Genomic DNA, 26444 nt, shown 5'->3' on the forward strand with positions numbered 1-26444 from the left:
TCATACCAGTACATAGAAATAGATGTAACTCATTTTTAAAATAGCTGGATAATATTCCATTGTACTGATGTGCTGTAATTTATTTGAACCACTCTCTGTTGATAGACATAAGCTTCTAATCTTTGCTAGCACAAATAATGTGTACTCATATATCATTCCACACCTGTGTTGGTATATCTGTAGGATAAATTCTAGAAACAGAATCTTTAGGTCAAAAACTATGTATGTATTTGTTATTTGGGGAGGTATTGCCAAATTATCCTCCGTGGAGGTTATAGAACTTTCTGATTTTTGCTAATCTGACAGGTGGAAAATGCTGCTTTGTATACGTACTTGATTTGCAGTTAGGTGAGCTTGAATATTTTTTCACGTGCCTGAGTCGTATTGCATTTGTTTTCCTGTGAACTATCTCTTCAAATCCCTTGAGATGGTCATTTCTTACTAATTTATAAAAGGTACAGTTTGTGTTCAAGTAACAGATGGATGGTCATGTCCTGACCAATGACCTTGACGCCAGCATCAACACATCTGTCACCTGTCTGTGGATTCATTAACCCAGGTATGGAAACTTAGCTCTGCTACTTGCTGTGCGACCTTGGGCGAGTTGCTTAACCTCTTTGGCTTTAGTGTCCAAGTGCAGGGCATAGGGTCTCGCTTATCCGCATGGCACAGAATCGCACCTTTAAACCCAGAGAGGGAGTTGGTCTGGACCTGTGAGTCAACAAAAGTACGGACACGTTTCTCCGCGGGGAAATCTTGCTTAGGCACTGAGGCCCGCACGTAGCAACCAAAACCGCGGAGTTCAGGAGAGGCGCCGGAGAAAGTAAGGCCTGGCTACTTAAAGCCGGAGTTCTCCCTTTCAAGAGAGCTGCCACCCGGCTAACCAAGAAATAAAACTCGCGCAGAAGGGAGCCGCTTTCCTCGTCGAGATTCGCCCTTTCCACCGCCCCTCCTACTCAGACGCGCCCTCCCCGACCAGGCGGAGCGCGCGGGTGCAGCGCAGCCCTGGGCCGGGGTTGGGGGCGGGGGGGGGAAGCTGGGGGTGGGCCCCGCGGTCACGTGAGCCCGGCCAGCTGTTAGCGGGGGGCGGCGGGCCCGAGCGCCGGGAGTCTGGGGAGGGGGAAGCGCCGACGGCCGCCTCCGCCACTGCAGCTGCAGCCCCCGATGTCGCCACAGTAATCGCCGCCGCGGCAGCACCCGCACCCTTGCCGGCCTCAGCATCAGCACCGCAGAGCCGAGCCCGGAGCCCGCCGCCCCGTAGGTGAGCCGTGGCAGGCACCCCGGGGAGCGGAGGGCATCTGCAACCGCTTCCCCCGGCGGGTTTCACCCTGATCCGCCATCGCCGTCTCCTGTGCTTGGTCGCCTCCCGCCGTCCCTCCAAACTCGCGGGTAGTGCTACCCGAGACCGAATCCGGCGGATGCTGGCTGGGGCTGGCTGGGGTCTCTAGGGGCAGGGAAGAGGGGGCCTCAGCCCCGGGCTGGGGGTGGGTCCGGCTACAGGCTGCGGGGGCGCAGGAGAGGGGCGCCCCACCCCGAGGCGCGGGCACTGCAGCCTGGTTGGAACCTGTCCCAGCTCTCCACACCCCAACCCACCTCCTTTAACTCTCCTTACCCCCTAGGCCGCTTTTCCTGTGTTTTCGTTTCCTAATATCCAAGTTGTTGCCCTGCTGGGGTGTGTGCCGGTGCGCCCCCCTCCCCCGCCACCTCGCAGGCCGCTCCGGGGATTCGTGGCTCGCTCGAGCGCATTGCTGGTGGCCGAGAGGACCTGGCACCTTTCCCGGAGGTAACGCACCTGCCGCGCCGGCGGGCTCGCGCGAACATGGCTGCCTGGCGGGCCCACTGCCTTTGGCCTGGCTCTGCCCCCGTATCCACCGGGTCCCCCGTCGTCGAATCGTGTCCGGAGGACTACCCTCCTCTTGAGGGCTGTTGCTGTGGTCTTTGCAGGCCGCAGGACTTGACACGACCCCCAACCCCCACCCCTAAGCCACACCCGGGGCGGTTCTTGCGGGTGGGGGTGCCGGAGCATTTATTGGTAAAAGGCGCTGGTATTTCTGAGATGATTATCCACTTCAGTTTGCCTTTACGTCCTTGGTTCGCTTGTCTGACGGGGCGCAGATTATCGGGCGACATCACTCGAGGTCTGAGACAAGTGTGATCTGCAAAGCAGGAGGGACGCTTGAACTTTAGAGAATTGACGAGAACTAGGATTTAGGGGATTAAAATGTCCATTAAAAATAAGTGCATATAAGGAAGCAGTCATTTGCTGTGACTCAAAACTGTCTTGGTAAGGTTCTCAAATAATACGGCCTTTCTGGATTTGCTGTTTAATTCTGGCTTGCAAGTGTCTTGAATTATGCTGATGCACAGCTTCCCGATGTGTGTGTGTGTGCGCGCTTGCGCGTGCGTGCGTGTGGGTGTGTGCCTACTGTGTTCCAAGCCTGACTAGAAGATGCATTAGTTGCAGAGGAAACCTGTGTTAATTCAAAATGGCAGCATGAAAAATCAGGCCAGGCGGAAGGAGCACAGACCACAGCTAATATCAGCTGCCCCCTGACTTAAGCCTTAGTGAGGGAATCTTTCAAAGGGAAGGGTCTCCTGGGTATAGCTGCCGCTAGCCCTAAGTGGTAGGGAGTAATTCTTGCAGCAGGCTCGATTTTAGGGTGCTGCAAGCTTCTGGGGAGGCTAAGTGGGAAGTTTGGGAAGCTGCAATTATCTTTTCTAACTTATCAAAAGCTGGTGCAAAGACCTGATTAAATCTCTCTGGGATTTTGGTCTGATTTTCTCTGGCTCCACTAAAGTCTGTTTTTGTGACTGGTGATACCTGTTTGATAACTCCTGTGTTGTTCCGTACCTACAAGTGGCTGTCAAAGATGAATGTCTAGTATAAACATTATCTAAGAACAGTTCATATAACCAATAGCAGTCCTTAGAGCAAGTTTCTTTGGAAGAACTGATTTAACATCATGAGCAAGCCCTGAAGCACTACAGAATGGTAAATTCTGACTCATTTTTTAAAAACAGCCCTCCCCCCCTTTCACTGCTGTGTTGCCAGCCATCTTCTCTCTGAGCAAGGAGGAGATGTATGAGGAGGCAGATGTTTCAGGGATAATGGGATAGAGGAAGATTAGTACAAAGGTCAGGAATGGTGAGCTGGAAGCAGCCTGAGAAACTGTCAGCCTCCTCTTTACAGCCCTGGAGGCTAAATCCAGCAGGGTAAAAGGACTGCACCCAAAGTCATATAGCTGGTTGGCAATTGGCAGTGAGAACAGAGATCCAGGTCTCATAACTCCCCGTTTTAGGCTTCCACATGCCACCCTTCAAAGCCTGGGAGAAGAGGGGGAACCTGTCATTACTAGGATGGCGAACACTTTGTGAAACCAAACTTTAACATGAATTAAAAAATCTATAAGTATTTAAAGTAAGTGCCTACACCTTAGTTTCCTGACTTCAGACCTAACTTCTTAAGCTGTGCCCATGTCATGTCCCCTTTTTCCCAGGGACTAGACCACTTCAGTATTTAAGCACCAAAAACATGATTTTATGGGGGGTTTTTTTGTGTGTGTTTTATATCAAAATCTTGGAGGTAAGAAGTGTATTCTTTGTTTAAAAAAATTAGTTGCTGCTGTTGCTTGTCTAGTTTTTAAAAGAAGCCAAGGTGAGACATATAAGAGCATTTGAATATATCTAACTTTAATAGTAAATAACAAACCTGTTTTAAAATAACTTTGATGCAGCCCTGAAGGCAGAGGCTTTTTCTAGAACTTGAATTTGAATTCTTTGAGTTATATACCAGTGATCCTAGTTCTACTAAAGCAGAACTAGAAATTGTGCGTGGGCTACAATTTGTGCAGAGGTGGTGAGGGGATGGAAAATATTTCTTCTGGGCATTCTGTACCTTCAATCCAGTGAAGTGCAGAAGGAGGAGGTAGGCGGGTGGCAGGGAACAGGGAGAATAACTTATGATGGTGAAGCAGATAGGAGCTAGGTCTATGGATAGCTAGCTGGGTATGCTGAAGTGAAGACAGATGCTGATGCCACACGTGGCATTAAAAAAAATAACTTGCATTAAAGCATGAATGCGAAGATTCATTCATTTAAATTCTCCTGATATGTCAAAGATATTTAAAATCGCAAGTTTTAAAAATACATAAACACATGCAATCTGTGTTTGTTGGAGAACAGTGAAAAATACTGATAAGCCAAAGTTATTTTTAGCAAATCACCCACGATCCCTTTATCCAGCAACAATCAGTCACTGTGAAAGTTTGGAAGCATTTTTTTGGAGTGAGAGCCTAGGTCTGTGCTGTGCAATCCAGTGGCCCCTAGCCACTAGCCATATGTGGCTTTTGAGCACTTGAATTGTGGCTTGTCTGAACTGTGATGTGTTGTGAGTGTAAAATACACACCGGATTTCAAAAATTTTTATGAAAAAAGAATTTAAAATGTTTAATTAATAATTTTATTTTTAAAATTTTAGTGGAGTATAGTTGATGTACAGTATTATGTTAGTTTCAGGTGTACAACATAGTGATTCAATATTTGTATAGATTATGTTACATTTTAAGTTATTATAAAATAATGGCTGTGTTCCCTGTGTTGTACAGTATATCCTGGGGACTTACTTTTAATTATTTGCTTATATATTTATTTATGGGGAGGCAATTAAGTTTATTTATTTATCGGTTTTAATGGAAGTAATGGGGATTGCTCATTTTTTATACATAGTAAGTTTGTCCCTCTTAATCCTCACACCCTATCGTGTCCCTCCCTCCTTCCCTCTCTCCATTGATAATCGCTTTTCTGTATTTGTGAGTCTGTTTTGTTATATTCATTTGTTTGTTCTTTTTTAGATTCCACATAGAAGTGATAACATACAGTATTTGTCTTTCTCTGTCTGACTTATATTTCATTAAGCGTAAGACCGTCTGGGTTCATGCATGTTGTTGCAAATAGAGAATTTCAATAAACAGATACTGTTCATTTACAGTTTTTATGTTGATTATGCAGGCAAATCTCGGAGAGATGGTAAGTTGGGTTTCAGGCCACCACAATAAAGCAAATATCGAGGTAAGACAAGTTACACAAATTCTTTGGTTTCCCAGGGCATATAAAACTTATAGTTATACTGTAGACCATTAGTATGCAATAGCCTTATGTCTAAAAAACAATGTTGATACCTTAATTTAAAAATACTTCATTGCTAAAAACTGCTAACCGTCATCTGAGCCTTCCACAAGTTGTAATCCTTTCTCTATAGTAACATCAAAGATCATTGATCACAGATTATCGTAACAAATAGAACAATAATGAAAAGCCTTGAAATATTTTGAGAATTACCAAAATGTGACACAGAAACACAAAGTGAGCAAATACTGTTGGGAAAATGGCACCAATAAGCTTGCTCCTTGCTGGGTTGCTACAAATCTTCAATTTATAAAAAACGCAATTATCTCTGAAACACAGTAAAGCAAAATGCAGTGAAATGAGGTATGCCTCTATGTTGGATTAATATTTGGGATATATTGGTTTTAAACAAAATACGTTACTAAAATAATTCCATCCATTTCCCTTTACTTTTTTAGATGTGGATCCTAGAAAACATACAATTGTATATGTGATTTGGATCTATCTCCCATTATATTTCTGTTGGGCTGTGTTGGTCTAGGTCATTAAAGAAAGTGGAGGTGGGTTGCGTTGTGTGATACTGTTCATAGAACTGGATGTGGAAGGAGAGAGAAACTTGAACAGACCCTGGAGGGGAGGTACTGAGTGGAGAAGGACTACAGGAAGCGAGTACTCAGGGACACGTTGTAGATGGAGAGGGAGAGTATGCCGGGGTACCAGACTTTGTGAAGCAGAAAAAGCAGAGTATAGGGTGATGTAGGATTTGGAGTCAGTGGAATTGGGGTTGGCAGGGGTTACAGTGGTGGGACGGTAACGAGGATGGTGAAAAGGCAGCATGGACACAAGTGCACAGCACACTGGAAAGTAACTTTCACATTCTGATATAGCTGGTTTCACAAACACATCAAACACATCGCAAGGAGATGAATGCAGTTCGTACAAAGAGAGGTTCCAATGCAGCAAGTCAGGGAACCTTGGTTCTAGTTCGTCTAGTTCTTGGTTCTAGGTCTGATTAGGGATGTGACCGTGAGCAAGTCACTCATCAAAGCATTTATCAGTCTCCTTTTTAAAGTGGAATGAACAGGAGCTGTTTGCTAACTTTGCTAGGTGGTTTCTGTGGGACGAGGTAGGGCATATTAGAAAACACAAGGGACTGTTAGAATTTACATAACTTTATCACAACACCACACACTGAGATAACTTTTACTTCAACCATAAGAGCAGCCTTCCTCTGGTACTACCACTATAAATGCTCTAAACATTTAAAATTTTCAGTCTTAATATTTTGGAGGGATTAGGAGTGAGTTGGGGATCTGGATAGATTTCTTCCCTCCTTTTCCCATCCCAAACAGTCAATTATCCCAACACTTTATTGTTTAATACACCTTTGCACCTCAGTTTCACATTCAGCCTTCATCGTATACTAATTTCCTCTTATTATACGGGTGTATTTCACAAGTTCCTACTCTCTTAGTCTATTTTTACATCAGTATCCACCTGTTTTAATTATTGAAACTTTATAATGTGGTTTAATACTGTGCAGGGCTAGACTTTCCTCATTGGTTTTCATTTCTGAAACTTCTTGGTTCATCCCATACATCCTTTCTAGATGAACTTCAGGGTCACTTTTGTCAGGTTATGTCCAAAATTGATTGCTGTCAAGTGACTCTGAATTAATTTAGGAAAGACTGACACCTCATCCCTATGGCATTGGATCTTCTCAGCAAAGAACAGGAATATCTCCCTGCTCTTCAAATCTTCTCCTATGTGCCCTTAAAACTTTACAGTTTTCTTCATTGAGGATTTGTACATCTCTCTCTAGTAAACTTACCAGAAAATGGGCAGAACTCCTATAAAGAAAACTACAGAATGCCAATGATGGACTTAGAAAAAAGCCCACACCGACAAAGAGATGCTCCCAGCTTCTGGTTGGGAAGATGGAGTCAAGGCAGCCTCATGGTGAAGGACATTTTGGAGTCTGGGGAGTCCGGTTTCCCACTCCACTACCTTCTTGTTATATGACCCTGGGCAAGACTTAACCACTATTAACCTCACTTTTATCATCTTTAAAATGGAAATAATAATGCCTTTGTGATTACTGTGTAGATTATTTTATTATTCATATATACTACATATTTATATATATATATTGCTAGCATGTTATTAAGCATGTGGTGAATGCTTAATATTCTAACATAAAATGTAAGATTTTATGATTTTGATTATTTTAATTACTCCTGTCAAATGAATCTATAAAGTCAGTAGTGTAATTCTAGTCATAGGCCCAGAGGGACGCTAGAAACAGTTTGCCAATTTTTTAAATAGTTTAATTCATCTTGGAAAACACATGAATGGAAGAGCCAAGAAATGCAGAAAAAGAGGTATTGGGGGCTCTACTTGCTTTATCTGTGCGGGAGATGGGCCACAGTCCTCTAGCACTTTGTACCTACTCTTTCCCCGGTGGTGAGCATATCCTTTTCCATCATTCTCTGTGTTTCTTCCACCCTCACTCTCAGACCTGCCCCCAATTTCGGTCTTACATGGGACGTTCTTCTCAGCGACAGTCTGGGGTGGTTACAAAGCTCTTGTCAGTGGAAGGCATGGCTAAGACCACCTGTTCCCATCTCCTCTGTGATGGGTGAGCTACCTGAGATGCAAGAAGGCAAGAAGTGATGTATGTGTCAGTCACATCCACCTGTCCTTTCTCCCCTGGAAGCTCCCAACCAGTCTGAGATGGTGATGAACTGAGCTGGGTGGTTGACTGGAAGGGGAGGGAGCTGGGAGCCTTCCAGTCTGAGCCTCATCTGAAGCAGAGAGTCGGAGCTTGAGATGGTTAATGGTCCCTTCTTCTCTCTTAATGCTTATATATTTAACCTTAATCTCCCAGGGCTTAAGGTGAGCCAGGTGTTCTTGAAAGGCCCCATAAGCATTTCAGATCATTGTTTTACGTGGGGTTACTGCCCTCCCCTCTTGGCTGCGTACATGAGTGCCTCTTCTAGATGATAAAGACCTTGAGAAGATCTTTTCAGCTCCGTTTTCCCTTAGGTTGCACCTAAGGCTTGTAGGTGGTTAGGGGCTCAAAGTACATACTGGTAATTCCGGTGACTGTTTAAAAATCCTAGTTAAAATCATGTAGTGATCAAAGGCCCTTTTAATATCTTTTTCTCCTCTTAAAACCTCAGTGTATTTTAAAATTGCATTTAGCAGTGCCCTAGTGACCTGAAAGAATTAAATGAAATGTCTTAAAATCTCCTTTCTTAAGCACTAAAGTAATCAGATTTTAAAAAATAATTAAAAATCCAATGAAGTAATCTGAGCTTGCTAAAAAGATATTTAAAATGATATAACTAGGTAAAATGTGAAGTTTCTATCTCTATGGCCCACCCTCAGTCCCACTTTTAACTCTCAGTTAGATATTAATCCTTCCATGTCCTTTTATCCCCCTTTTCTTTTCCTTTCTTCCTTCCTTCTTTCCTTCCTTCCCTTCTCCCTCCCTCCCTCTGTCCCTCTTCCTTCCTTCTATCTGTAATATATACTTATATTTGCATAAATGTGTATGTACACACACATATATGTGTATTTATGTATACACACTAATCTGTTCATGTGTATGTTCCTTTTTGATAATAAAATGGGATAAATTTCCTAATGGTGAAAACACAGCAAATAGCTTTAGCATTAATGGACATTTACAAAGTAGTTTTTAAGTCCATTTTGCTAGGCATAAAGTAACTCTGATTTCATACTAGCAAGATACCAATTTCTTCTGTAGGAAATGAATGTTCAGCTGATTTTCAACAGTGACAGAGTGTAAACCACCATTTTAAGAGTGATTGGGAAGATTTCTTAAAATCCCAGTTTACAGAGTTAACAGGTACATATCAAATCACATTAATGGGGAAAGATCAGAAGAGACAATGCATTGTTTATATGGGAGAGGAAAACAGATGGTGGGAATAGGAAGGTCATAATTCAAAGCAACCTTGCCAAATTAGTGGACACAATGGCAGCAATGTCAGAAATGAGAGCAGAAGGAAATGAGAGAACCCTAGATGTGTCTTGTTCAGTAGCTCCCAGATCTTTCCCACAGGGAGTGCTTTTGGCAGCTAACCACGTACACACCTGCCTGTTGCAAACACATTCTTCTTCCTTTATCTCCATAATCATTACATCCCCAGAACCCTTATCTTTAATTACTAGATAACCCTAATCTTTAAGAACAAACCTTTCTTAAACGTTTCTCTATTCCAGATACTCTGCGTGTATTATCTCATTTAACCCCCATAACAACACATGGTAGACATCATGGCCACATTTTACAGATGAAGAATTTAGCACATGGAGTAACTGCACTGGGAATCTGTGTCTCTCTGACTCTTTCTTAAAGAGCCATTATGTAACCACTTGGAGAGATTATCCTGACTGCACAGATCTAATGTATATTATTAGTGTGATGCAAGTCATTTTCTTTCTTTCTTTATATTACTGTAAAAGATGGAAAACTGTTTCCCACCTGCCATCTTTCTTACAATGAACTTGATCGATCTGACTATATTTTTCTAATTTGGGTAGCTTGAATGAAAAATGAATCCTGCTTGTGCTGTTTATCTACTCTTTCCTGCATTTAAAAAAAAAGTTGTGGTATCCATGAGAAATGGATGCCATTCAACTAATCCCTTCTCTTCCCCTCACTCTAAAATTCTTAGAAGAGCTCTTGTAAAAGAGATACTCATGCAGCCTGAGTTTTCTTTTGAGTGGAACCATATTTTAAACGCACCAGAGCGATGGACAGATCACTGGGTGTGGTGGAGTTTTTGAAGGTGGTCCTTGAGTCCACATGTCCCAACATTAAATACACACAGAATAAATAATGAGCCATATGTATCTTCACCATTATTTTTCAGATTATAAGGATTCTGTTGCCAGTTAGTACATATCAATGCACTGAGAGTGTTGCTTAATTCGTAACATATATTCATTACATATTTTTCCCAACCAGCTATGATCATGTGAGGTGTCTCTGAAAATTTTTTGACGTTTAGAAGTTGGGAAATATATTAGAATATTTTGCATGATAGAGAAATTCTGGAGTGATTTGAAGAATACTTTTGTAAAGTGACCAGTTACCCCTAATTTATCCTATGAATCAGTGTAGATTTTGGAGTGCAACATTCTATTCATCTTTAGAAAACTCTGGGTTTCCTTAGTTATTAGGCTGTCACAGGAATCATTCATTAAGTTAAAATTTTGCTTTAATTCATATTTCTCATTGTCACCATATCTTGAAAATGTGGCAGAATCAGATGCAGCCAAAAGATGAAATGAATTCAGTTGCTATGGCTGAGCTCTGGGGTTCTCCTCAGCCCCTTGTTGAAAGGCCATATTTATTAGCTGCAATGAATTGGGGTAATAGATTATTTCAATTGCAACTCTTCCTTTACTTTTTAAAAAAATTTTCATTACAAATTCTATATTTTCATGTGGGAAATTTGAAAATGCCTCAGTATAGATAGGTTAAGAAATGGTCTGTGATTCTATAGCCCAGGAATACTATTGATCTTAAAAATTATTTCGCATTTCCTTATGACCTTTTTGCATCATCTAACTATATAATATACAGAATTTGAATGATACCATATATAATTGTGTGATCTCTTTTCATTTCACCAGCTTGTTCCATCTATTTATATATTTCCCAGCTTTCCATGATATGTATAGGTGGCAAATTACATGTCATAAATTTGTTTTTTTTTTATTTTTATGATCATCTAAGTGGCTGTATTTCGGGAGAGGGAGATGAGGCAGCAGTGGTCCATTAAATTATCAGGGACTATGGTGAAGTTAAATAGTCATTAATTACCTGGAATTTTGGTTTTAGAAATTTGAAATAGACACTTTTTTCATTTCCTCTTGCTAATCTTAACCTAAATTGCAGTATTTGGGGGATGGAATAACAAATCAGTTTGTGATCATTTAAATCATTAAGCAAAAAACATCCAAAGGATATTTCTTAGCGGGTCCTACTGATTTAGAAATCTTCAGCTGCTTGAAGTGATACCTAGCTCTTCTTTTTTTCTGGCTTAAATTCTCACTTTTTATCCAAGGCAGAGGAGTCATGATTGTCCCCAAAGGATTTACCTTGCGTCTTTGTTAAATAAAGAACATTTTTTTTTTTAAAAAAGGCATTCTTAAAGATTTGGGTGAGACTTTATTTCTTTAAAGTAGTGAAAAATGCAAAAAATTTAAATAACAATTAACAATCCAAATCTTCCTGGTTATCATGTATTCTGATTTCCTGTTTTTAAAGCCAGAGACCAAGAAAACACGGCCTCCTACATCTTCATTTGTCATAGTTCTCTCAAGTCAACCAGGGATGGGTTTCACCCACCTTCATCTTGAAGGCAGAGTATCGCTGCAAGTGCTCTTGCTGAATTCAGCAACATTCAATTAAAATTAAATGGTTTCCTTAAAAATAAAATTGAGAAGCAAGATGGCAGACAGTTGATGGCCCTTGAAGCTGGTGGATGCCTTAAGGGGGTTTATTGTACTCTTCTCTCGTATGTGTATGATGGAAGTTTCTGTAGTAAACAAACAAACAAACAAACAAAAAAACAGAAAAAAGCCAGACAGAAAAAATGAATGATACTTTTGAGAAGAAAAGAGGTTAAATAACCTGTAACAATGGATATTCCACACCAGCCTGAACTGACTGCATCAGAATCAGCGGGGCATTTGTTACAGATCCCCTTCCTGTGATCTCAGCTTACACCCACTGAATCAGACTCCCTAAGGAAGAATGTCTGGGTATCTGCTCGGCAGACCATGTGGCTGTGTGGTCAGATGAGAAGCCCATGGATTGAACCACAGCTTGGGAGCACCTTGTCAGAGTCAGTTTCCTGCCCTTTTTCTCTCATTGAAGATGAAACGTAGGTAACTCCTTCCCCTTCATTTGCTCAACAAACATTTATCGAGATCTTATTATGTGCCAGCCTACGTGCCAGGTGCCAGGGAAATAAGGATTTACATATATGTCCTTGCCCTCATGGGGCTCACAGCCTAATGAGCAGAGACAGGCCTTTTAAAACTTGAGGGAAAGAGATACAGCAGGGTAGAGGGGGCCAGGGGCTCGCCGCTTCCCCCAGTGCACCAATGTACCAATCCAAACCGAAATCCCTCCCCATCTTCCCTGCCCCAATAATCCTTCCTCAGGGGGGACTCTGAGCCCCCAAATAAGTTACTCATGAGTTGTAACTGCAAGAAGACTCCTGTATTAGATCAGTCCAGTGCTATTTCTAACCTTAAAAGAATTTTAAACATCTTATATACATTACCGTTTAAAAGTTATTTATTATAGAAACTTTCAAGCATATAGAAAAGAGAACAGTATAGTAAACCACTATATATCCATCGCCCAGCTTTGGTCCTCTTTATTACATAGTGAATCTTGTCTCATCTGAATTTCCCACCCTGGGTTACTTTCATTATAGCATTTCACATGAAAATATTTCAGTGTGTATCTCTGATAATGTAGACTCTTTTTTTTCAGACAAAACTATAGTATCATTATATCTAAAAAATTAACACTAATTCCTTACTATCATTAAATATCCAATCTGTGTTCATATTTCCCCAACTGTCTTATATAATTTTTGTACAGTTGTTTTAAATCAGGATCCAAATAAGTTCCATTCATTGCAATTGGCTTCATCTTTTTTTCCTTGCAGTTTTGGTTGAAGAAGTCAGATTTGTCCTATAGAGTTTCTCATTGTCTGGATTTTGCTGATTGCATCCCCAGGGTGTCATTTGTATTCTCTGTAAACTAATGGTCCAGTCTAGAGGCTCCACCATTCCCATCTGATCCTTTAAGCACATTTTACTTACACATTGGAATGTGTGTCTGATAAGCCAGGTGCAAACCATTGGTGAGAGGGTGAAGGACCATAGTAGGGATTGGTGCAAAAGTGGCAAACCCGTCACCAGTGAGTAGTAGGAGGAAGGAGATTTAACATTTATTGAGCATCCACTGTATATAGCCACAGGACTGAGTACTTTCCGTACGGTCTCAGATAAACACAAGTGCTAGGTCATGTATGGGGGATCAGTCCCGTTTTCACATGCAGAAGCTCTGGCCCAGAGAGAGTTCATAACCTGCCTGTTTCTCACGATCAGTGGGTGGAGTCAGGATATGAACAAGAGTCTGTTTGTCTCTAAAATGTGTCATTCTCTTGCCCCTGTACACATTGGGGCTACAGGGCCAAGCAGGCATTGTACTCTGAGTACAATTGACCTGACATTGAAAAAAGAAAGAAAAAAAAAAAGCAATAGCCCAAGGGTGATGAGGGCCGGCACTTCCACGGGCCTCAGTGTCAGGGAGGGGAGGGGACTGTGACAGCAGCCCTTACTCAGCTCCAGTCTTGCTGTCATGCAAGAATGTGGACCCAGCGCTGCCAGATCTTTTGAGCTTTCAAGAAATGCTAGAATCTGAATTTCTGTGGAAAATCTCTAGATTTAAAAATGTTAGCTGCCAATTCAGATTTAAAAAAACAAAACGAAACAAAACACTCTTTAGGCCAATTCTCTGGACCAAACCAGAAGAATGTGCAGCCTGCCACCCCGTCCCACCCCATGCTGCTCAGAAGTATGTCAGCGCCTTTGAAAACCTCGGAGTCAGCTGTTAGAGATAGGTGTTGCTTTTGAAATCAGAAAAAGGGAGTAGTAAGCAGCTCTTAAAAGACATCAAGTTACAATGGAGCCCATCTTCAAAAAGTGAAAGAGCCTTTAGACACTACAAGGAAAAAGCCAAGTTTCTGAAGTCTGAACAGATCAGACCTTGACAAAGGAACAACCTTCATCACGTACCTTTTCTCATCCTCACGGCGATGCATCTTTGCTGGGTCCCAGATGGCATTCTGAACACTTGAAGTTTCAGCTCTTTTAAACCTCACTGCAGTCCTGTTGTTATCCCTGTTACAGAAAAGTGACATGGGGCTGAGATTTGAACTGAGATTTGAGGTTGACTCCAAAGCCCACTTACTTACTTAGTACCCTATATGGTCTTTCTTCCATTAGATAATTCCTCATTCAGGGGATGGAGTGTTAGAAAAATCCCTGGCTGTGGAGTTCTAAAGCTTCGTGCTCTACTGTCTTGTGCTTTCAATGAAATGCTCAGTAGAATCTTTCTTTTTTTTTTCAGGCAGAGCTTGATGAGTCTGAGCTAATTTACTCGCCTTTCATCAGCTGGCATTTACAGTCCAATTTTCAGTTAGGAAATTCCTTTCCCAGACACCTTATTTATTCTTCACTACCTCAACAGCAGATATAGGACAGAAAAAATGAATTTGTAAGTATCATTTGTCCTGGTTTCACTTCAGCAGGAATGTCAATAATTTAAAAAAAATGAACTTATCGATCAACTGATAGATTAAAATACATTCTTCTTTGCTTTTCTGGAAGTGGTTATTCATGGAGATTGGATTTAAACTTACCCAGTCTGTTCAGTAAAGCTGGGAGCTTGGAGAGTAAGCACAGTGGGATTTCATTTCTCTGTGCAAGTAAAGGCACTTTGTCATAGTTACTTGCAAGATAGTTAATAAGCCTATAGCTTCTATAGACAGTCATTTTCTTCCTCTCAGGCAACTGAGGACTTCCTTATTACTGGGTAAGGTGACTGTTAACGGCTGCTGTGGCTTCACTGAGACAAAAGGGCAGGGCAGTTTAGCTGTCAGGCCAAGAAAACCCCTGCTTGGCTTGGAGCATTCACACCCTTCAATAACCACTCACTGAACTTGAGGACAAAGAGCTTTTTTCCCATGCGGCTTCCTCCTTCCTTGTCCAGACATTCTATAAGCCGTCTCCTAGTGACAGGGGTACAGTGCCCCAGCCCCCTAAGCCTGTCCCCAGCCTCCTGTCACAGTCAGAGAGTGAATGTTGGTAGACTCAGCCCCTGCGCTGTGAGCCCCAGGGATTCGGGAGTTGCAATTCCCCAGAGGAAGTCATGAATCCTGAAAGGACTTTGTTAAGGACAATGCTGGTTAGAAATTGGGCTTAGGGATACTTTACCACAGCTGATAGCACCATATCTAAAACTGCCCGGTCCAGGAATGTAGCCTCTAGCCACATGTGGCTATTTAATGCTTTAAAAATGTTAGTTATGGTAAAATACACATAAGAAAAGATTCACCATCTTAGCCATTTTTACGTGTACAGCTTAGTTAAGAATATTCATGTTGTTGTGCAACCAATCTCTAGAAATTTTTCATCCTGCAAAACTATTACTCTATGCCCATTAAACCACTTTCCATCTTCCCCCCAGCTCCTGCCCCTCCCTGGTCCAGCCCCTGGTAACCACCATTCTACTTTCTGGTTGTATGAACTTGACTACTCTAGGAACCTCATATAAGTGAAAGTATCCAGTATGGGTGTTTTTGTGCTGGCTTATTCTACTTAGCATAAAGTACAGATAAATGTACTCTAAAATATTCTTAACAAACGCTTCCTAGGAAATGCCTGTCAGTTTAATCTATGGGAGTTAAACTGGCATTTCATTAATTGGAACTGTTAGTTTATTGCTAACCTGGCAAGAATCCTAATTGGTATTTACCACAAAAAGCTTTATTCAGTAGACCTGCCCTGTAAGCCTGTTGCTTTTAAAGATTTTTGCTTGAAACCCACAGTAAGGGAGAAATGTTGTATCTCAGCCTGGTACATACACACACTTGCATGTGTATATGTGTATTTAATTAAAATTAAAGTTTCTTGTACCAGCAGTTCCCCTTACTACATGAGATGCATATATTCTCTTTAAAAAAAATGCTGATCATGTCCATTAAATGGATTTCATAGCCCACAAAAAGGCTACAACATGCAGTTTAGAAAGCACTTCTTCAAACATTCCTGGGTTCAGTTTTAATCCTGTAGTGTAACCCTGCACCCCCAGCCCCACCTCTGGATCCCCGTGGCTCAGAAAATGGCTTCAGGATTGTGTCTCAAAGCAAGCAACTGAAAAAGAAAGCCATCAATCAGAGCTTTATTTCTGAGCAAGCGCTGTTCACTGATTTTAATGCTGGTTTAAGTAGTGTGTACTTACGATAGACAATCTGTTGGTTATACTGTTTTCCAAAGCTGAATATAAATCATGAAAAAAACTTCTGCAGTAAATTTCTGCATTAGCTTGTGTGATTGGGAGTTAATTAAATTTTAGTCTATTTTTCTTCATGGAGGAGATTATGACATCTTATAATGCTATACAAGATTATAGACAGAAAAGGAGATTGTAAAGTCAGTTTCTTATGTCATACAGGAATACTTTAACAGTTTATAAAAATCCTGTAAAACAGATTTCAAAGTATGTTTTATACAGTATATAGATGAGTTAAATTGTCAGCTTTTTTTTTTTTTAGTGTGAATGTCTGGTATGTTAGCTAATATTTTGACAAATAATAGGAGCAAAATTAAGATTCCTTGAATCAGTTTCAGAAGAATTTCATCTCAGGGTCAGCAGAAAACTGACTTTCTGATGGGCCAGTTTTTCTTTTCCTGTTAAGGAGGCAACGGTAGGAGGCTTGCCCGCTCTTTGTGTAAATAGTAGTAATGAAAATTTGTGTGCTCCTTGAGTAACCCTGAGTTGGACAGGCTGTAAAGAAAAAAAAAAAGGTAAAAGAAAGTATTGGAGAATAAATATAATAACAGTGAATAAAAAATGCCCTAACTCTAACTCAAATAAGAATTTGCCAGTTTTGAAGTTTTACATGTTGGGACATAGAAATAGAGCCAGACTTTTTACTTTAAAATAAAATTCTTAAATCAGTAGTATCTCTTGTTTTTTTTAAATCTTTTTTTCTTTGTGAATATATAAGTATAGATACTTGTAGGAAACTGAAAAAATGGAAAGAATTTAGTGGTCAGGCTACCGCTTCTAGTCTTTTTCTATGCATATTTTTACATAGTTAAGATAATTTAAACCATTATCTCCCTAAATCATTTCTTCCCCAAATCATGTCTTCATGCAATGAAAAACTCTTGACAAACCTTTTTTTTTTTTGAGAGTTATGCTTTATTTGGCGGGAGGACTCAAGCTGGGATGACAGCCTCTCAGATCGCTCTGAGGGACTGCTCCGAAGAGGAAGGGGAGGAGCTAGGACATACAGCAGCTTTATAACAAAGACCAGGTAGTTGGAACAATGAAAGATTACTTGTTATCTAAAGAAAACCAGGCATCTCAAATTAAAGAATTTAGTGCTTTTCTATGTATGTATAGGAAGAAGCAAACATTTGGGTGCTTTGAACTCATTCCTTTGACAAGCATCTAACTATCTAGGGCCAGTATCCTCACAAACATTTTTAATGATCTTATAGTATTCCACCATATAGGTGTAGCATACATTTTTAGCCATTTCTCTAATAATGGATGGTTAAGTTTCAATCAGGTTTTCACCTGTGTAAATGCTACTACTTGTGTGTGTAAGTCTTGCCCATATTCCCGGTCATTTCCTTAGAGTCGATAGGTAGAAACGAAACTACCTGCCCAGCCCTTCATCTCCATCCACTGTGCTGTCTCCTCCCTGTCACAACCAGCTTCTCTGAAAAGCTGTCTGTGTGCCCTGGCTCTGTTTCCAACCTAAAACCTGGCTTGAAAACCTTCAGTGGCTTAGTGTTTACTATGGGGTAGACACTAAAATCCCTGCCATGGTCTTCAAGACCCAACGTGGAACCAGCCTGCCTACCTGCCTCTCCAGCCTCTTGCCCATTCTCTCTGGCCTCAGCCACACCGGCTTTTTGATTTAATGGCGCCTTCCTCTTTGTCCAGCCACAGGACCTTCAAACTTGCAAAGCCACTCTCTGGACAATCTCCCCTCCCCTTTGTGAAATAGGAGGTGGGACATCGGCCTAGAGGAGGTGTTAAGAGGTTTGAAGGGAAGTGAAGGTATCAAAAGTTCACTTAGGAGCTAAAGAGAGGAATTGACCGGACAAGTACACAAAGGATTTCCAGGTGGCAGTGAGGGCCGCTTTGATGGTGTATTCAGAGTTAGGAACGTGAGATTCACATCAAGGGAGATGAAATCGTCCTCCAGGGCTCTGATCACCTTTAGCTTCTGGAGAAAAGAACTTACTTAAACTCAGTTCCCCTGGGGAGTTCAGTGGCTGCTTCCTAATGTTTATTTTCTTCAGTCTTCTGGAAAGGCTGTTCTGCCTCCTCTTTGCCTATTCAATTTATATGAGTGATGCCATGTTTTGTTATTAGAATAAGTGGAGGACCTCACAAATAAGTACTGCTGGGATCACTGGAAACCTCAACGTGAAAATCTTTATTTCTAGGTTCATTGGGAAGTCGTAACGCTACTCTGTCCAATAGGATTTCTACTGCCCACGTGTAGCTATTTAAATTTAAACTAAACTTTGTAAGAAAGTTAAAAATTCAGTTCCTTAATCACACCAACTACACTTCAATAGCCACTTGAGGCTGGTGGCCACCAAATTAGACAGCGGAGATAGAACAGTTCCATCATTGTAGAAAGTTCCTTTCGACAGCCCTGATCTAGAGACTAGAAAAGGATCAAGCTCAGCCATCCCTGGGGCTAGTCAATATGTAGAATGATGATCCAAGAAGAATAAATGGACAGTCAGCCTTGGCTAGTTTGTTACAGGTTGTGATAAGCAGTTTGCTGATTCATCTAGCATTAAAAAAAAAAATCGGCATTAAAATTCCGCTCCCTCCTGGCACTTCCAGTCATTCACAAAATTCAGCGGAAAAGCCAGCCTCCCTGGGCCTACGTGTCCCTGGTCTTCCATTGCCTACATATTTGTCGTGGTCAAGTGACTCAGATGGCTTGCTGACCCAGCGATGTTCAGGCTGAAGAATAAGCACTTGTCAAGCCCTGTGGGTGGTGTTTGTTTTCTGCAGATACATCTTGTAAACGCTAGACCAGCGGATTTTTAATGTTTTTAAGATTCAAAGCCCTGCTCATAGATGAGATACCAACACTTTTGACCTGGCCCAACAATGAAGGAGGAAGGGAAGTCATGTTGCATGTGAGAGTCATGCAAACACAGGGAAGTGCATCCTGTTTCCTGCTTATCTTCTTTTGGGTCTGTTTCACTTTTTTTTGGCTCCGCCAGCAATTCCTCCCACCTCCAAATTCTGGGAGCCCTCTAAAGAGGCATTTTATCTTATAGTTATTGTAGGTCTTTCTCACACATACAGGGTCTTGATTTATCTCTATTTTGCAGGTCTGAAGATAATGTGGTTTTTGTGAAAATGGAAAAAGTTAAGGGGAGTAAGAACTGGAGTCTCTTTCTTTATCTTCCTGCCTTTTAGGAGCTGGGGGGTATTTCCTGAGCTAGGAGGGAGTTCTTTTCAGAGTTATGGACTCCCCTCCGCTTCTCCGTACCCTGAGGAGGGGCCTGCCACAAGCCACACAGGGAAGAACTCTGACAGCCCAGCCTGTGTGTGTACAGACTAACCTGAAATAGCTGGATGTAGCTGTAGCAATATGGTCTTTCACAAAGATGTTTCTAAACGCAGAAGTCTGCTGACTCTGCAACTTGATAACCACTCCAGTTATGAGTGAGGTGAGCTGATTTTAATTGTCTAGCTCAACAGTAATTTTAGACGCTGCTCTTTTTGAACGATCAAAACCCAAAGAAAGTATTTTATACTCATGTAACCATAGTTTGCAAAATATGTTCTCAAGCATCATTTCATTTGAGACTCATGATAAATCTGTGGGCTGGGGAAAACATTAGGTTCCGAGAGGTAAAGCAACTTGCTCAAGGTCACACAGCTTGTGGGTGGCAGGCCTGAGTTTTAAATCCCAGTTGCTTTTCTGAGAATATTGCTTTACTTCTCACCTGTATTTTAGGTTCGTAAAATAAAACACATTTAAGTTAGGCAATTGATGGCACAAATACGATAGTTGGTTCAACGGATAATGTTTATTGAGTGTCTATAATACAAGAGGTCGGTGAAAGAGCTCCTGTAATTGGGTGGCGTGGGTTCTGCCCACAGGGAGCTTTATTTGGAACAGCTGAAGCAGTACATTTATAAGGCATATTATCCTAGGACAAACGAGATGCTTAAGTGCTTATGGATGCTGAGAAAATGCAAGAGTTCTTCACAGAAGGCTCTCTGAAAGAAAGAGATTTTGAATCAGATCCTGAAGGAAAATGCACAAAGGCTCAGGGAAGGGCACTCTAGGCAGGTGCAGAGGCATGGTGATGGGAAAGAGCTGTAGAGAGTCAGCCGCAGCTTGGTGGAGTGTTAAGAAAGAAAGACTGAGCACTTGTTCAGTCTTTATTGAGCACCTGTCCTGCAGAAGGTACTGTATAGCACTGGGTTTACAGAGGTGTGCAAAATAGGCATGGTCTCTGCCTTCATATTGCTTAGACTTTGCGGGGAAAGACTATTGATTGCTGGTAATAAAATAATTACACAAATATTTCGGACAGTGATTGTATAGCACAACAATATAAATTAGAGTGGCACTTGAGTGGGTAGGTGAAGGAGCAGAAATTAAGTAAGCAAATGGTTTTGATGTAGGGAGCAGGGAAAGGCATGCTCAGGAAATGGCACAGCATGTGCAGAGGCCCAGACAGTATTGGAGGAACTAGAAGAAGGCCTGTGTGCTGGAGTTGAGAGAGTAGAAGGGTGAGTGGTATGAGATGAGGCTGGGGAGAGGGCACGAGCTTGATCAGCTTTTGGTCTTTATTGTAAGAGCTGTGGGAAGACTATAAAGAATTTTAATCGGGAATGACATGATCAAATCTGCCTTTAAAAAAGTCACTTTGGGTGCAATGTGAAGAATGTTTTGGAAGGGAATAATAGCTGACCCCTTAGGAGCTAGAATCCTAAGGCGCCCCAATCCCAGGCTATGTATGGTGGTGGCCAGGTGCAGAGTGGTGGTAGTACAGATGGAAAGAAGTGGAGAGTTTCCATAGAGATTTAGTAGATCGAATTTACAAGACTTGGTAATATGTTAGGTAATGGAAAAGCAAATGGTAAGGATAGTTCCTGAGTCCCAGATGCCCCAGTGGAATGGACGATGTGGCTGGCCATGGAGATATGGAACCTTGGAAAGGGACCCAGTTTGGGGAAAATGATGAAATCAGCTTTGGGTATCAGGCAGGTTGGGTCTATGGGTCAGGAGCTCAAGAAGAGAACTGGGCTGGATTTACATGGGAAGGTCTTTGGTACATAAATGACAGGGGAAGCTCTGGGTGTGGATGAGTTTTCCCAGGGAGAAAAGAGCATTAAAGGAGGAAGGAAAGACCAAGCAGTGAGGATGCTCACAGGAGCAGCTAGAGAGGTGGGAGGGAAGCCAAGATGCTTGAGTGTTATGTCATTGAGGTAAAGGAAAGATATGTAAAAGAGGGGGAGTCTCTTTCAATTTATTTCTAGGCACATTTCCCCATCACCACCCAAAATCTATCACACGGCAGCCGTGCATCTCCAGACGGGAGGCACTTCTGTGGTACACCCTTCCAAGGTATATTTATTTATTTTTCTGCTACTGTGACAGATTGCAGCGTGTGTGTGTTTTCTGCCCAGAACAATAACCTCCTTTCCTTTCTCCTACGTCATTGCACTTTTGGCTGTCACTGCGGTTTGTTGCAAATCTGAGCTCGTTTAATCCCACGGAGTACTAAACATATCTGGTCTCGGTAGCTCTGTAATTCTACTCCAGGCGCCCCACCTTCATTTGCCAGCGGGGATCTCTTGATGAGCTAGCTGCTCACAGCTCAATACTGAAACTCTGTTAGCTGGTGAAATACGTTTGAAGGCCTCACTGGTGGAATGTTCCACGTCAGGCTTGTTCCCATCCTCTCTCTGCATTCTCTCTTTTCAGGATGGCTGTAGCTCCTCCAAGTTACTGTTTCGTGGCCTTCCCGCCACGTGCGAAGGACGGTCAGGTGGTATTTGGGAAGAATTCAGCTCGGCCCCGGGATGAAGTACAGGAGGTTGTGTATTTCTCAGCTGCTGATCACGACCCCGAGAGCAAGGTGGAGGTAAGTCACGTGTTAGGGGCTCTCAGTTAACATGTATTCTCTTTCTCTGGCTTTGCCCGGCACCTTAACGTCTTACATGGAAGCCTGCTCACTAGTCACAACTGTCACATGGATTCTGTTAATTCCTGTTTCCATTTAGTTTTGTTTGTATCCCTAAAAACGGTCATGTGGAGAATTCTATATTCGTTGCTGTGCCCCATGTTTTATAATTAAGTAAAATATTTACACAGTGCTGAAATCAAGTCTACAAAATAGTATATATTCATAGAAGTCTAGCTTCTATCTTTGTATCATTTACTTCATTTCCTTTTCCTTCTATAGTTAACCATGTTTTGGAAGTTTTTTGGTTTATTCTTCCATTTACAAATAAATTACATATAAACTTAAACTCTATTGGGAAAGAAGTGGTAGCCAGCATAAAAAAGAGTACACTGTAGAGTCAGAAATCTGAGAATCTCTTTAAACTCTCTGAAGTTAGTCAGTTGTGTGGCTTGGGGAAATTATTTATTCTGTTAGTGAAAGTTGATTCCCTTGAAAGATAAGTAATCACACACTTCTTGTGTGTATTTTGTGAGGATTAAATAAAAGTATATGTGAAACTAAAAAATTACATGTATACGTAACAAACTACACACACACACACACACACACACACACACACACATACATATGCATGCACGTATTTACCCCCATCCCTTTCCTCCTTTCTTAGATGAATAGTAGCATGCTATATATACTTTTTTTCCACTTTGCTTTTTTCAACTAACACCATATCTTGTGGGCCACTCCATCTGGTCTATAGAGATTCTTCATTCCTCATTTAGAGCTGTGTAGTGTTCCATTGTATGGGTGTAATCAAACTTTAATTGGTCCCATATTGCTGGACATTTGGGTTGTTTTGCAGCCTTTTGCTGTAACAAATAGTGCTGAAGCAAACAACAGCCTTGTGCATCTGTCACAGGATCTCATCTTGGTTATATATTTTTATCATGTTAAAAGATTATCCATCAATTCCTATTTTGAGGGCTTAAAAAAACTGCTTAGTCAGTATTTCTTTGGGATAGGTGCCTAGAAATGGGATTTCTGAGTCACAGATATTTAGGTATGTAATTTTGTTAGATATTGTCCAATTTCCTTCCGTGAGTTGGTGTACCATTTTGCACTCCCACGAGCAGTGTAAGACAGTGCCTGTTTTTCCATATTCCCAGAGTGTGTGGTCAGACTTTCATGATGGCTATTTCTTGTTAGTTTTACATTCTGCTCTTTTACTAAATTCTTTTAATAGTTGCATCAGCTTTTATTATTATTATCATTAACTTTTTAAAAACCGAGTTATAGTCGTTTCACAATGTTGTGTCAGCTTTTATTATTAATTCTCTTTGGGTTTCCAGGTATATTGTTGTAACACCTGCAAATAGAGATAGTTTGATTGTTCTTAAATCTCTAATTATTTCCTTCTCTGTTTGGCTTATAGCTTGGATTCAGTGTTAACAGTGATGGAACTAGTGGGCATCTTTGCCTTTGTTCCTGACCTGAGGTGGGCAGGCTCTAGTGCTTCCACATTAAGTAAGATGCTGGCTTTATAACAGAGGTTTATATAGTTTGTAGTGTTAGAAAGTGTACATCAATTCATACGTTGAGTACTTTAAAAAAAGAAAAACCCTTGGGAATAGGTGTTACATTTTGTTAAAGGTCTTTCCAGGGATTATGGAGGTAATCCCCTGATTTTTTCTTTCTGTTTAGTGATAAATTGAACCATCTTTTCATTCATGGAATAAACTTCTTGGTTAGGATATATTTAGTTGTGTGTTTACATGGTAGTTGCTTCTTAAAGGATGAAGAATTTGGAGAAAAAAAATTTGGGGCTAGTAAATTATAAGCTCCTGCCACTGACATAATCTCTGCTCTTTGGTGTTCTATGCTTTATAAAATACACTGATTTTTCTGGTGATTTAGGTTGTGCTGGGTTTTAAATGGGTACTCATCAATGTGTGCTTCATTCTCTTACCTGAATCTTTATCTGTTTCAATCCTTCAAAAGCATTAAGTAGCACCAAAGAGCAACAGAACTCCTCAAGGTGCTGCCGTGTTAGGTGGTACATTCAGAGGCACTGAGATGAACAGGCGGAGTTGAGCGTGACGTGGCATGAGCCTGTGGTGGGGCAGTGGCAGACTGCCTCCCACAGGACTTTTGCCAGTACCACTTGCCTCTCATGTTGCACTAACTTGGTCCAAACCCCTAAACTGCACTGGGACTTTGCTTTCATTCAGGCACGGAAGAGTAGCAGGCTGTCTGGTGACCATGCTAGGTTTTAAATAGGTATTCATTAATGTCTGAATGCCCATGTTGTTGGGATATGAATGTTTCTCTGTGTTCCTGGAACAGAGTGGACTTGGTATGGATGAAGTTTGCTTAGTTTGAGTTGTTACTGACTTTCCCTGTCTGCCTCCTCTAAATGTTTCTATCTTTCCCCCAGAGTCATGCAAACTGAAACAACACTTTGATTTTCATGTGGGTGGATTTCCCAAAGATGGCTGGACCAAATCCCATTCCATGTGTACTCTTTACAGTGTGACGGATGCTTCTCCAGTAAGTGGGGGGTTTATGCCCCCTACTCTTGCCATGAATCTTGGTGAGGGCTTGTGATGGCATCATACAGTGAGGCATGGTGGGGGTGATGCTGTGTGACCTCCAGGACAGGTCCTAAAAGGATTCAGTTTCCTCTTGTCTCCTTCTTTTGGAACTCAACCCTAAGAACCCAGGCACCATGCTAGGAGGAACCCCAACTGGTCCACGTACAGAGACCATGGGGGTGGGGCCCACATAGAAGGGAACTAAGGTTCCCCAGCCTACAGCCAGTGTCAGCTGCCAGACATGTGAGTCAGTGACCTCTCAGTGATTCCAGACCTCAGACTCTGTGGGATAGAGACACACCATCCCTTCTGTGCCCTGTCCAAATTCCCAACGCATCAAATTGGTGAACATAATAAATGATTGTTTTACACCATTTACTAAGTTTTGGGGTCATTTTTTTAGTAGCCATAGTAATTACAGTATTGCACAAAGCCATTTGTAAATACGGCTGAAAGAAATATTTTAGAAAAAAATTGTTTTCTTTTTGGAGGATAGGTTAAATCATTATATATTTTACTCTCATGGTTACAATCATTTTAGGAAATAGATTAGATTCTTTTTTTTTTCCTTTTTTTATGGATTAGATTTTTTTCACTAGTTAACCTATGGTATAGTAATGCTCAAATACACTGTAGGCTAAATTATGTCCCCTTGCATAAATAAGTGAGTTTGATACACACCAGAATTAGTCCCTGAGGCAGCCCTGACCTTTTCTTCCGAGTTGCCTGTCTGTGCTCTGAGTTGCCTGTGCACATTTCTACGTCAGTATTCTGCAGGCAAAATAACGTTCCAGGTCAAAAGCCGAATTCATGTTCCCCGTATCATTTGTTCCTCTTCTTCTAACAGCACTATTGTCTGGCTCATAGTTTAACCTGGAAACCAACAGGGAACATTGGTCCCCGTTTCAACTCATCCATGGATGCACAGGGTCAGCGTCTCTGGGTCTCGCTGCGTCCTCTCCTGTGTCCCCATCTCCTCCCCGCTGCCCCTGGCTCATTCACACCCACCCCCATCTCCCTTCTGCTTTAATCTGCTTATTGGTGCCCAGGTCTCTTTCCCCTGGATTCTGCTCCCTACAGGGTCACTAGGATTTTCTTTCCGGATCACAGCTCTGTCGCTGCCCTGTTTTAAAATGTTTGGTGGTTGTTTTATAGGGTGAAAGTCCAGGCTGATTTGTATGCCTTTCTGAACTCTTCCCGACTGGCACCCTGCTCACTTGGCTTTCTTTTCTTTTAAATTAATAGCCATTTGTTTTAGAGAAGTTGTAGGTTTACAGAAAAATAAAAAGTACAGAGGAGTTCTTGTGTAACCCCTCACCATCCCCAACCCCATGCCCCTGCCTCCCTGGTTTCCCTGAGTATTAACATCTTGCATCAGTGTGGGACGTTTGTTACAAGCGATGAGCCAGTGCTGATAACACCACCATTAACTAAAGTCCATGGTTTACATTACGGTTCACTCTTTGTGTTGGATGTTCTATGAGTTTTGACAAATGTATAATGTCATGTATCCACCATTATTGTGTCATACAGGGTAGTTTCACTGCCCTAAGACTCCTCCCTGCTCTACCTAGCCATCGCTTCTCTCCCCAGCCTCTGGCAACCACTGATCTTTCCACTGTCTCCATGGTTTTCCCTCTTCCAGAATGTTATATAGTTTGAGTCATATATTATGTAGCCTTTTCA

The 26444-nt window shown here is 41.6% G+C and overlaps 1 protein-coding gene across 4 annotated transcripts in view; it reads left to right on the plus strand.

Moving 5' to 3' along the window:
* The first annotated feature begins 1074 nt into the window (after nucleotides 1-1074).
* Nucleotides 1075-26444, plus strand: part of SCRN1 (secernin 1) — a 55050-nt gene continuing 29680 nt past the window's right edge. For 2 of the 4 annotated variants that reach the window (XM_072964735.1, XM_072964738.1), the window contains exons 1-3: nucleotides 1075-1261; nucleotides 14318-14464; nucleotides 21966-22125. In XM_072964735.1, the coding sequence (XP_072820836.1) occupies nucleotides 14457-14464; nucleotides 21966-22125 (168 nt within the window). In that variant the 5' untranslated portion in view covers nucleotides 1075-1261; nucleotides 14318-14456. Of the gene's footprint in view, nucleotides 1262-14317; nucleotides 14465-21543; nucleotides 21606-21965; nucleotides 22126-26444 lie in introns of those variants that run through there. The other 2 variants (XM_072964736.1, XM_072964737.1) reach the window with 2 other exon arrangements.

The sequence above is a fragment of the Vicugna pacos genome, chromosome 7 (assembly GCF_048564905.1).
Source record: "Vicugna pacos chromosome 7, VicPac4, whole genome shotgun sequence".
NCBI lineage: Eukaryota > Metazoa > Chordata > Mammalia > Artiodactyla > Camelidae > Vicugna > Vicugna pacos.